Source organism: Gavialis gangeticus, unplaced genomic scaffold (genome assembly GCF_001723915.1).
Source record: "Gavialis gangeticus isolate Ggan-Ray unplaced genomic scaffold, GavGan_comp1, whole genome shotgun sequence".
Classification (NCBI taxonomy): Eukaryota; Metazoa; Chordata; order Crocodylia; family Gavialidae; genus Gavialis; species Gavialis gangeticus.
The window spans coordinates 13472401-13485153 of record NW_017729033.1 but is presented as its reverse complement, the minus strand read 5'-3'; the positions used below and the strand labels follow the sequence as shown (position 1 = coordinate 13485153).

Genomic DNA, 12753 nt, shown 5'->3' with positions numbered 1-12753 from the left:
GTCCCTCGCGGCCGCCGTAACCCGTGGCGCCAAGATGGCGGCCGCCAGGGTGCTGCGCAGTGTGTCGGGTCAGTACAGGGAGAGGCCGCGGGCGGGGGCGGTTGTGGGGCCCCTCTCGGGCCGGCGGGCCCCGGCCCTCCCCGCTTGTGTCGCTCGGAGCGAAGGGAAAGGCCCGGCCCGTCCCCCTGCGCCCGCTCCGCTCGGCCCGGAGTCCCCGAATGTGTCCGGGCCCCGTCGCGCCGCGTCCCCCACCCCCCGCGCGGCGCCCGTGACAAGCCCCCAGGCCGCCCGGCTCGAGCCTCGCTGCCGTGCGAGTGGCGCAGGTAGAAGCTGGGGGGGCAGCTGGCAGGATGTCATTTGGGGAAGTAGTGAGTGGAATATGTGCCCGGAAAACCCCATGAAGGGGACCAAGGAAAGCTAAATATCCCGGAGCAGGGGAAATGTCCGGCTATGTTTCCCGTCCCCATTGGATTTCAGGGAGGCTTTGCCCACTGTTGGGTTTGTGAAAAGTGGCCGAGCCAGCTCGAGCAGGTCTGTAACCAGCCGTCGCTGCGTACAGCAGCACGGTCTGAGAGGTGGTTTCGGCACGCCCGCAGCTGTCCTATAACTAAACTTCCCGGTGTTGTCTGCTCTCCCCACAGGGGTTTTCAGACCTCTCGTCCCTCTGATCAACAACGGCTCCCGCGGTGTCCGTCTGGTCTCCGGACTGTCTATCCGACTGTTTGGCTATGGGCAGGCACCCGCAATTTGCTCTGCTGCAAAAGCCCTGCCCTCTGCGGGTAACCTGCCACGTGCCTCCCTGGTGAGCAGGTACGGTCTGTTTTATAGAGCAGGTTATGTGGTTTTTTATAGAGCCTAAAAAATAAATAAATAAACCCATAGGAAAAGGCATCAAACGTGTGGAACGTGGCTGATTGCTTGCAATGATCCCGCTGCAGTACAAGCACCTTGCGTTACCTTTTCCTTCAGGTCCTCCACACTGTGCTCATCCTTTCAGCATGGAATAAATCACTATTGAGCTGTTAATGGCCATAGTACCTGCCAAGGGAAGTGAAACCAGTGCTGGAGCAGAAATGTCAGGGGAAAAAGCTAGTGAAAGCAGAGCTGGAAGAGGGGGATTGGAGTTGAACCCGAGTCCTCCCCAGATGTTACGTCTTTTTTCATTGTTCTAAAAGGAAGCGGCTCCCTCCATGCTAGCTGGGGTGGTTCTCTTGCTCCGAATTGCAAGAGTGATCAATTGCAATTTTTAACCCTGTTTTCCACACCAGGGTCCTTGAGCGAGGCTGCACAGTGAACCATACGTGGGAGCTCAGCTCACTGCTGCAGTAAACTTGATTCAAAAAGTAATGCTATTCATTTCAGCCAAAATGTTCCCCTGAAACAACTCATGCCTTACTAGCCCTGACTTACTCTGCTTTCTTTTTTAAATGTTATGAGCTGCCCTGCCCAGAACAACGATGTTGTAAAAATTAATTTCAACCAGGCATTTGCCCAAAAGCGTGTGTGCAAATATTGATCCAAAGGAAGGAAGGTCTGTGTGGGCCGCACAGGCCATTGGGCTAGTGTGGTTAAGGCACAGAAGTTTCTTAACCAACTGCACAGAGTGATGCAGTCAGTATTTGGCCACCTCTGACTCCCCAGTTTGGTACTGTTTGTGGCTGGGTTGACTGTGGGTAGCCTTTGGCATAAGCCCAGAGTAGGACTTGGTCTCATTCCCCCAGAGCCATAGCGAGACACCAGCCCAAACATATATTGAAACATTACAGCAATTTTCTCCAAAACTTCCTGAAACCAGGGGAAGTCCTATAAAGCCCCTCTCGATGTTTGGTTGGCATTAATGAGATCCTGAGCTCTGGGAAATGGAGAGAGTGTTCCGTTTTGGTTAAAAGCTTTTATTTTTTCCATTCCAGGATAACACCCTTGCTCCCAAGTCTCCTTCAGCAGCCAGTGAGGACTCTGACATACTTTAGCTTGCGGAAAGGAAAGAGAAAATCTGTCAAGGCTGTTGTCGAGAGGTTTTTCCGACTGCACTGTGGACTTTGGTTAAGGAGAAGGGTAATGTCCTGTTTATATAACTGTTGCCTTTGCTGGCTGCCTTCCTTGAGGAGCCAGTAGCAAGTCTGGGAGAAAAAAAGTTGAAGACCACCCAGGGTAGAAGATGCAAAATGGCTCAGGGCAGGGGGAATTGTTGTGGCACCAGGTTGCCGTTGTCACTGGGTATTTATCAGTAATAACGTAATTTGAAAATCTTTACTATGTCTTCTAACAGGCTGGCTATAAGAAGAAATTATGGAAAAAGTCGGCTGCCAGGAAAAAGCCACTGAAGGAACATGTGTTCTGTAATAAAACCCAAAGCAAACTCCTCGATAAAATGACTACTGCTTTCTGGAAGAGAAGAAATTGGTATGTCAACGATCCCTTCCAGAAGTATCACGATCGTACAAACCTTGAAGTATAGAAGGTCTCTCTCTTGTTTTTTCCTTCTGGCAAGTGCTTTACTAGATGTGTTTGGAATCCTTCTCGGCATTTCTGTGGGCAAACTTGGAAAGGCTTATCACTTTCCCACATACACCTGCAAATATGGCAGCTGGTAGGAAATTTTGGTCCAAACCCCCACAATAAACCATTATTTAAGATCCTGACTCAAATGCTCAGTTGTGGTGTTTCAGTGGGAGTCGGAGCAGGGGGAAAGAAAGGGAAATGCTCATCCAGAGCCATCTTGGGGAGAGGCTGTAAGTGTTTGGGATATCCATGTGCATGCAAACACTGCTTAAAGAAAAAACTTAATAACAGGTAAATTGTACTGGAAAACGCATCAAATGGGAATGCCTTTAAAGCCATTTTAAACATAACTGTTGCTGTCTCAGAATCTACTGCTTTCTCAGTAAATGGAGTTGTTTTTTTCTCCATCAGCTGTTGCTCTTTCCATGATATTGCCCCGTGATACAGGATAGGGCCGAAACAGCATCTCTGGGAGAGCACTGAAGGAAAGGGCATTCCAAAGGTGTTGGCATATAATTATAATTTGCCTTACTGCCAGTCTGAAATGTTCCAATTCCTATTGCTTTCAAATGATAAAGCAGACTGAATCTTAATCCACAGTCTCAAATATTCAGTTTATAAATAAATAATTCCTCACTTACCAATTCTTTCCTAAAGCCTGGTTATATTTCACCCCAGTCATATTTTATATTTATGATAATATTCTACTGTACCTCTGAGCATGTTTTTACATAAAGCAACATGTGTGATTGATTGACTTTTTGCAATTTAAGATGCTAGTTGTTTCTGCCTTCACCAAGCAACGACGCTTAATAGACTTAACACCCTGTAGCAAGAATCAATTTCAGTCATATTATAAAAGCGGCTTCAAATGGTTATCTAACGCTTAACTCTTTACTGTAGACTCTGTTGCCATTTGTTTAACAAGACATGATTTAGTTTAAAGCTGTAGCAATCCAATGAATTCACTGGTAACACGTGATGTTCAGTAGCTGTATTTTTTTTCCAGTCGATAATACATTGAGGGGTTCTGAAAGACATGCAGCACTTAGTGAATACAACTATATACAGTGAGCCAGAATGAGGACAACAAAATAATACAGTAATCAAGGTAACAAAAGGTATTCTGGCCTGCCAGATACGTTGAACAGACTGAAGATGCTTTCTTCCTTTTAATTTTTTTGTAAAGAAAAAATTAAGACTTTATTCAAGATGTATATCAAGCAATATAATAAAACCAGCAAGAACGTCAGCTTTGGAATACTGTGGTAACATCCATCCTTGTGAAGCATTGTGAAATGAACTATCCTATCACAGATCATTTTTTATTGATCACAAAAAGAAACAACATGAAGTGCACACTTATGATCCTTAAGTGTAGTAGCCATTTGTTTAAATGCAAACCTCAAGAGTACGCATAGTGTTCTTTACAATCTCAAATACTGTGCTAGGTGCTAGACAGGTACCTGAAATGAATAAACAGCAGAAGGAGACTGATTAACAAGCATTTGTGCACAGATAAAGAGTTTGTTACTGTATGAGAACACGCTTATTCCATGGGGCACAGTCAGAGACAATGGGCTGTTTACAAGTTGCCAGGGACAGTCGCATCTCACTATTTAGCTTTCTTCCCTTGTTTTTCATCAGCAAGCTCATTCCTTCCTGGTCATTAGAAACAGATGGCCTGATTCTCTGCTCTGGTGTATTAGATTTGCATTCGGGTTACTCTTGGCTTTGGTTACTCCCAGTTTATATTGGTATAAATGAGGTCTTGCCCAGAGGTGGGAATAATCCTGGCAACCAGCAGTCATTATAGCTGCATTGGTGCTGACTCATGAGTGGAGACCAAGGGGGTTGCTCTGAGCTGTGCTCATAGTTTAGCCCATTTCTAAGTGAGGTGTCCCTGTGTAAGCTGATGGCTCAACTCACCCACCCATGCAGCACAGAAAACTAGATGTGAGATTTCAGTTCCTTTTGTCAGAGCTTCAGTCTCTTCAAAGCAACACAAGCTCCAGCTATCAATCACATCCTTCACCCCTGGCCCAAGGGTTTGTTTGCAGGAGCCTAGCTATTCCTTCCAGGAGGGTCACATTCCCTAGGCCACCTGCCTAGGATTTTAAGGGCACCTCTCTGTTTCCTGCATGATTAGACTGCCCATCATCTGCTGGAGACCCCTTATACACTGGATTCTTTCCCCTGGGCCCTAAGATGCCTTCTGGAGTAGCCAGTGATCCAGTGAGTGTGGTCGTGCTGACTTTTATATGAACCAAAGGGAGCTACAAGCTGTTACTTCAACCTGCTATCTCACAGTCTCAGCTAATTAAGAATCACAGCTTTCTCCTTAACTTTTGTCTGAGTGCCCTAATTAGCTCAGTGGCTGCAAAACCATGATTTGCCATTATCTACCAGTAGGGGGGAGCACCAGACCTCATGTGGTTTCAGTTGCTGACTCAGGGTTGTTCCTGAGGGGAGACACTTTAGAGAACATTTTGGACCAAAGGGTCGGTTTCTGGTATTCCTCTTGTAAATTAAAATGACAACTTTAGAGGTGCAGCTTGTAAACAACCTGTGTCGGTAACATGACCAACTTGAGGCAGATGGTCTGTCTATTCTGTGTATAGAACACTATACCACTAAGCATACGTGTATGGGCATTCGCATTTCCTGTCTATCTATACACAAATATACAGCTTGATTTGATAAATTAACACATTTTTGCCAGAGATATGAAAAGATACAGTGAATGTCTTCGAGAGATAAGGCAACTCCCTTGTCAACAATTTCACCTCAGCACTTAAGAAAATCTAAACAGTCAAGTTTACAGTAAAACAGCAGATCAGACGCACATGTAATAATCGGAGCAAGAATGAGCATGAATACAGCCTATCTGAGAGCAGAGTCTGTCCAGCATCGTGTGGCTTGATTCTTTTCTTTTTGGCATAACTGAGTGCAAACTTGTCCTTTTATCTTATGGCATCCTCTTGCATAGTAGCAAAAATGGAAGCTAGCTTGCAACAGGAACTCTTGTTTCTGCTAACACTGCAGGCACTGTCTCTTATTTTCTAAATCTGGCCAAAAAAAATCTAATTGCCTATGAAAGCTGCTTAAATTAAATATGCAAGCCAAGCTCCTCGCAGCATATTGCCCAGCAGGTTCTCATGACTGACTCCTTTCTCAAATATACATTTAATGCCTTTTTTGAGCACAAATCCTTTACAGAGCATGAACAACTCAGTGCAGATAAGGAAAATACGTTTTTCAGGTAGCCAGTCTTATGATGACAGTCACAGAAAATGCCCTTTTGTCCTTTCTACTTCCTGGCCAGCATGATGTACACATCTGGGTGCAGGCATTTTAATGTTTACTTCCCAAATATTCAAGGAACCTCTGGCATTACCTTAAGCTGAGTTAGAAGCCTAGAACATGAATGCATGTCTGACAGAGAATTTCAAAAGGCCACCTCAGATATACTTCTCTCTCATCCTTCTTCACACAGTTGTTGGCATCCTGAACTAATTCTGAACCTGAACTAGGGTCAATGATACTAGTCTTAACTGAGTTTGTTCACTGATCAATTATCGATGGTGACTTCTACATGATACTAAATGTTTTTCTAGTCTAGTCCAAGAGCAAACACAAAAGTCACATAATTGACTTATTGGTGAATTTCACATGCTTTACACTCACAGGAGACACCCACTTTAAGCACAAATACACAAATCCTACAACTTTTTCCCGTTCTTACATATTTATCATTTAAATGTGGATACTACAGACTCTTGCACTTCAAACCAGAATCCATGCAAAAGGCAAAATCTTCCCCAACTCACGCAGGGAAGCTCAGATCCAAGGCTCTGCTCTGCCTGGGAATGGAAATTCCTGCATTCAGGCTGGCAAAGCAGAACGCCAGAACTGAGGTCAGGCAAGCTGGCGAGAGGGGTGAATTTTGCCCCTATGAAAATCCATTGCTAAAGCAATTCTGGTTTACACTGCAGCAGTTATAACAAACACAGCTTGCAGGGATCGTACAACTGCTAGCCAAAGATTTGCCAAGAGCTCTACAACAGAATTTTAGCCTCCTTCAGTTTCCATACAAGATATCCCTTTCTTTTCTTCTGGCTCAGGTTTATCACAATGAAGACGCCTCTGTCTCTGGCTTGTGAAATTAGTTCCATTTGCTTGCATGCATCTCTTCCTCATCATCTCTAAGTCCTTGTGTCTCTATGGCATTAGCACAATGACTTGACTGGAGCGCACATAATTTACTTGCTAGAAAAGAAATGGAGTTGCAGCTCAGGCTTTGCTAATGAGTCTCGGACATTCTGTACAGTCAAAAGAATTCAGCATTTCTGACATCATTCGCAGTCTTGTGGAGGAAGGGAAGAAAGAAAACGCTGTGGCTCTTGCAAGTCCAACTGATGAATGGTAAAGCCATAAATAAATACATTAGCCATAATAGCATCAAGTGCAATTGAGTATTTTTTTCCTTTGCATTCCCAGAGCTAAAACTATGCAAACACAACTCAGAAGGATAAATGTACGGCCTTACAGAGTTAGCTTAAATAGTTTCACGTTCTGCAATTGAAACAGAGGGACCTACACAGTGGCTGCCTAATTGTTCTAATCATGAGGCAGGTAAATGCAAGTAGCATGTGGCTTAAGGGAAAGAAAAGAGAAGGGAGAAAGGCCATGTCTACAACGCTGCACAGCAAAGCACACCCATCTCGCTGCTGTTTTCCATGGTATTAACGAGTAGCTCTTTAAGGCAGAAGAAAGACATTCTGTGGATCTTGGTGCTGTTGGCTCATCACACTCACATCGTTTCAGTGGTAGAGGATGAGGTACTTTTCTTCCTGAAACGAGGTCTAAGGATCCTAGGCGGTGCCTGTGGGAAAGCAGAAGTTTCACTGAAACAGAGGAAATGTGTTATTTTTTTGCATCTCTAGAACACTGCCCATATATGAACTCACTCATCCCCATGATGCCCCTGGACAGTAGGTAATATTCCTGTTTTAGAAATGAAGGACCAGACAAAAGAACAGATCCTAGGTCCTCCAGATCCCCATTTAAAGCTCCCATAAGTAAACATCTGGGAATTCCCAGCATGAGAAACACCTTGTGTGGCTTCAAGCATTTTAGCCAGTTCTACACCACCCCGCTGGTGCCGCTGGCCTAGAAGGCCACATCCAGGAAGAGGCACTGCTGGAGAGCACGGCACTCCAACCATCCCTAATGGTTGTAATGGCCTCTCAGGAGACATTACAAGCAGATGCAATATACAGCAGCCCTGAGGCAGCTCTAAATTATGCCCCTGATGAACAAGAAAGCAAAATTGGTGGCAGAAAGCCAGCTTTGCACTCCCCACCTGACTCTGAAATGTCAAACACCCCAAGGGACCCCACCACGCCTAAAGACCATTCAGCTTGGCCATTCTGGGACCTGTGGTCCCCACAGACAGCCTCTCCTTGAAAAGTGGGTTCTCGTTCATTTTGTGCCAGCCGAATGAAGCCTGTGAACTCCTACCGAGTTGCCCGTGCAGCTTCCTTGCCTGGGCAAAGGCTGGACACGCTACTTCTGAAACAATTTGGTAACAGCATCACTGCAATTCCACCCAATTCAGATGCCTTCACAACAGTCCTCAGGCAATAACAAGTGATGGAGAAGCAGACAGCTCACAGTGTGACTCGCAGGTGGCTCAGCTGGGCAGAGCTAGTCAGACTCCTAAGTGGCACATGTCAGATTAACCCAGCAAAATCACTTTACTCCTGAGGTCTGGCAAACCCCGTTCCCAGATGGTGAACAGGCTAAGAGGCTCAAAAAGCATGGGAGCTGCATGCCAAACAGCTACGCACTGCTGATCGGTGAATTGTGCCTGTTCACCAGCCAGCTCTACAGCCAGACCTGATTGTGATTTGTAGGACTCACAAAGGGAATCACTCCAAGAATCTGTAAAAATAGAAAGTGTTGGAATGACCTGAGCTACTGTGTGCAGCAAACTCTCCATACAGGGGCACATCTGCCATGTGGGGTTTTGAATACATAAATATTAATCAGAGCAGAGGCTTAACCCTGACTTCTCTCCCATACCAGGTGAATGCCCCAATCCCTGGGCACAATGGTTGGTATCACAAGAAGCTGCCTTTTGTGTCAGGCCTGCTTTGGTAGGCATGTTCATAGGATGTCTACTGGGTTGATGCTTCAGGCCAGACAGGTAGGACAACACCTAGTCTGTGAACCTCAAAGGGGCTTAGGTGTGAGCTAGGCAGTGTCCAGGCAAAGAAACTGAGGAACTGAGTTGCCCACTCCAGAGTTAGGTGGCAGCTGAGAGAAGAGTCTGAGGATCTACACACTCAAATTAGTCACTGAATTCCCTTGTGATGAATTCAAAATCACTTGCCCAAAGTTGTCTTGGAACTAAACTTGTGTCTTCCAAGTCCTAGGTAAACACCCTCTTTATTGAACTATCCTTCCTTTTTACGTGATGACAATCTAGTAGATAACTTCTCTTGTCCATTAGATGACAATTACCTCCAACCGATCTGGATCAGACACATTTCCAAATCTGCGGAGACATCCCCGCTTCTGCTATGTTAGCTGTTTAAACCTTTCCAGCCAAGGAATCGTGAGTTAACACAGCAGCGCTGACACTTCAAAGTGTTGCATCTCAAGTATCTCCTCAGCTGCTCCTTCTGTAGTGCCAACTGCTTCTCACATCCACTTCTGGGTTTCAAAGGCATCAGATACCCAGAGGAGGGAAGTGAGAAATACGTGGCCTTTTTAACTCGGGCAGAGAAAGTCTGGCTTTTGAAAAGGGGGGGGTTGGTTTCTTTTTCCTTTATTTAATAAAGAACTACAATCCCAGGGAGGCATCTTTTGCTGTTAACCCCTCAGGTTTAGACTGAAACAGAGCATGGCATCCCAAGTCAAAAGAGTTGCATGGTTTCCAGGGTCCAATGGATATTTGCCCACTACTGGCATAAGCACCAACTTCTATTTTTGCCGGGGGAGGCCTAATATGATAGCAATGCGGAAAGTTTTAAGCATTTCAGGTGACAGCCCTCTTCCCGAGGAGGGCCCCCACCTACTTAGTGCCTCTGACCACCAGCAGCAGGTGGGCCACCCTCTTTAAAGTGCATACCTCTGATAACTCTCACTGGAGCCAGGCCAGACCAAACCCAGTCCCTCACCACACTGCTCGTGTCCTGAGACACTGAAACAACCCTAAGCTAGAAACATATCAGACCATTAACTCATCCAGTCCATCTATGGATGGAGATAACCCTAAGCTAGGAAGAAATCTGACCATTCACTCACCACTCATCTATGAATCCAGTCCACTGTCCTCCTGCCTCTCACAGGACCAACATTCAATGCCTCATTTTCATCCACAACAGAAACCTAATTGCCAGTGGGGCAATGAATATGACCTTTTATTATGAACAGCTAATGTTTGAATGTGTAATTTCAATAACACCTTCCTGCCCAAGATCTTTACGCAAACCTCCCATGATCTGGCTTCCTGTAAGGAAGGGACAAATTATTGTCCCATTTCTACAGATGAATAAACTTTAATACAGAGATGTTTTGTTTAGATGAGCTCACGGGATCAGAGAAATGACTTGTCCAAAGAAGAGGGTGGCTATGGCAGGGCTGGGACTGGGGTCCAAGACACCTAGCTCCCACAACTGTGCCTTAACTACAAGGCCATGCAGAATAACCTCTCCCCATGGAAACTCCTTTTCTACCTAGGGAGTCAGCAGTGCCATCACAGTTGCATGGCCAGGCAAGGGCTAAGAGTAAGGGGCAAGGGTTGGGGGAGGCGCAGAAGCTGTGGGTAGCTGGGGGTGAAAGTGGGGGGGCAGAAAGGATGCGGGGGAAGAAGTGGGTGGAGCATAGGGCAAGGGGGCCACCTGACCCCCCCCCAAGTCACCACTTTCCCTGCTGTAGTGGTAGGGGTTGGGATTCAAGACAGCCCTCCAATACTTCAATTCTATACCTGGAAAATTCTAGTAAACTTATCAATTTTTCACATATAGAATCCAATTAAAGGGGGGCTGTCTTATATTCAGGGTTGCTTTATTTGAGTAAAAATAGTAAAATATGATATAGAAAATTAAGGCAAATTCCAATAATGCTTGGGGTTTTTTGCTTCAATCTTAAATTGAATAATATCACTCTAAGCCCCTAGTATATTAGTAACGCTTCCAGTTTCTTCTTAACTGGAGAAAAACTGTGTTGTGTTATATGTGATGATGTGCCATACCATCTGCACCCCGTTTCAAAACCTTCTATCCGTTCATGCCTTCCTCTCAGATATAGGAGTAATTATTTTCCCCTCAGTAAATGAAACATGAAATGGAGTTCTGTATCCAAAACCCCACACCTAAATGCCCCACCACTTGGATTTAGAGCTGCATCCAAATTTTGCAGCTTTGGCCCATCTACAAAACCCTGGTGATTTATTCTCCCTGCATATGTAGAATATCAACACTGACGGGAGGCTCCACATCTGTAGAAAGAAGAGAATATCCATGCTAAGCCCACCCTGCTGCCCTCTCAGCGTGACCATTTCAAAGAGAAATGACCTGGAAATTTAGGCAACCTTTGAGGTGCAGCATCTTTTCCAATATGGAAGTACCTCAAGGGGTTGATCCTTCTTTTTGGGCCTTTTAATCTTGAATGTGCAATCCCATAAATCATTCTCCTCATCATCTGAGAACACTAAGCCTTTTGTTTCGCAGTTTGCCTCGCATGGCTTTTCATATTCAGCGTCCACGTCTACCTCAACCACTTAAAATGGCCATTTAAAATCTATATGGTGAAGACAAAGAATAAAGATCAGTGGAGACCTAGGTGCTGGAGTTTATTTTACTCTCTTCTCCCACCATGTCCTCCCATCCCAAAGCCATGCATCTTCCAGAAATTAGTAGAAATGAGGTTTGTACAGCACACTCTAGTAATAGTGGTGTTAGAAGCCAAACTGGCCGTATCTTATTGTGTGTTTCTGAGTTGTGCTGGGCTCTTTTAGATGGAATTTAGGATAATTCTACAGCCTGCAGATGCTATGGCAATTCCATAAACAGATAGTGTTTAATCACGTTTGGATCACAGATAAATGAAGTAGCTAATCGCTGTAGGAAAGCCATTATGTCAGCGTATCGATTTGCACTACAACACCAATGGAACGTTTTCCTCCCAGGGAATACAAACTTGACTTGCTACTCAATACCCCTCTCATGTTATTGGCTTTGACTGTGCTAACCTGGCCCATTCCTGAATAAACCTGGGTGACTGCACTGGTCTAAGCTGAGATAGTAAAATATGCCCCCACTAGCCATGGGGGCTTGTGCTCCGGACTGCGGCCATCTGGCTCCATGTTTATCCTGGTGCCCTTCTAACACAGCTCACCTGTGCCACCCACAGGGCAGGTACTACCCAATTCCTGACACCTCTTCCAGAAGGAACAGATTCAGGGACATTTCAAAATGGTGGTGGTGTACCATTGGCAGATGGCTGTTAGAGCTGTTTCAGTCTTGACCAAGGTGGAGCTTTCCACTAAGTTTCTAGACCAGTTCAGGCTGAAACAATTCAGACTGACAACCCAATCCAAGACCCACTAAAGTTAACAAGTCTTTCCATTGACTGCAGTATGATGAAGCCTTGAGCCCATATCTGGGGCATTAGCCGTGTGTACGATATAGAAGAAATTCTCCCCTCGGTTATATAGGTGCAAACTTTGCTGACTGCTAGTTAGGTAAAGTGACTACAATCATAGTTTCATAGTAGGCAGGGTTGGAAGGGACCTGAGCAAATCATCAAGTCCAACCCCCTGCCATGGTCAGGAAAGAGTATTGGGGTCAAACAACCCTGGCTAGGTGTCTATCTGAAGGCCCCCAGGGTAGGAGCGAGCACCACTTCCCTTGGAAGCTGGTTCCAGATCCTAGCCGCCCTGACTGTGAAGTAGCGCCTCCTGATATCTAGTCTGAATCTACTCTCAGTCAATTTATGGCCATTATTCCTTGTTACTCCCGGTAGTGCTTGGGGAATAGGGACTCTCCCAATGCCTGCTGGTCCCCCTTGGCCAGTTTATAGATGGCCACTAGATCCCCCTCAGCCTTTTCTTGTGGAGGCTGAACAGGTTCAGGTCCCGTAGCCTCTCCTCTTAGGGCCTACCCTGCTGCCCCCTGATCATAAGAGTGGCCCTCCTCTGGACCCTCTCCATGCTGTCCACATCCCTCTTGAAGTGCGGCA

At 45.6% G+C, this 12753-nt stretch overlaps 2 protein-coding genes across 3 annotated transcripts in view; one reads left to right on the top strand and one right to left on the bottom strand.

Annotated features, from left to right (window-relative positions):
• On the top strand, window positions 1-3754 carry MRPL35 (mitochondrial ribosomal protein L35). Of its 2 annotated transcripts, XM_019526176.1 has the most exons (5): window positions 1-68; window positions 642-810; window positions 1911-2055; window positions 2270-2486; window positions 3512-3754. In XM_019526176.1, exons 1-4 carry the CDS (start codon window positions 35-37, stop codon window positions 2456-2458), a joined length of 537 nt encoding a protein of 178 aa, XP_019381721.1. In that variant the 5' UTR covers window positions 1-34; the 3' UTR covers window positions 2459-2486; window positions 3512-3754. The 2 variants fall into 2 exon arrangements, with proteins under 2 accessions (XP_019381721.1, XP_019381720.1); XM_019526175.1 differs by lacking the exon at window positions 3512-3754 and having other exon boundaries at window positions 2270-2642.
• Window positions 3755-5236: 1482 nt separating this feature from the next.
• The window catches only part of REEP1 (receptor accessory protein 1), a 117018-nt gene continuing 109501 nt past the window's right edge, over window positions 5237-12753 (bottom strand). Inside the window, exon 8 of the mRNA XM_019526174.1 lies at window positions 5237-7387. Coding sequence (XP_019381719.1) covers window positions 7377-7387 — 11 coding nt within the window. The 3' untranslated portion in view covers window positions 5237-7376. The remainder of the gene's footprint in view (window positions 7388-12753) is intronic.

What these genes read in the sequence shown, in the direction of transcription:
- MRPL35 (XM_019526176.1), top strand. Translation starts at nt 35, where the DNA reads ATGGCGGCCGCCAGGGTGCTGCGCAGTGTGTCGG. An exon ending in CGTGCCTCCCTGGTGAGCAG is followed by an intron (nt 811 to 1,910) that starts GTACGGTCTGTT and finishes TTTCCATTCCAG; the next exon opens with GATAACACCCTTGCTCCCAA. An exon ending in GACTTTGGTTAAGGAGAAGG is followed by an intron (nt 2,056 to 2,269) that starts GTAATGTCCTGT and finishes GTCTTCTAACAG; the next exon opens with GCTGGCTATAAGAAGAAATT.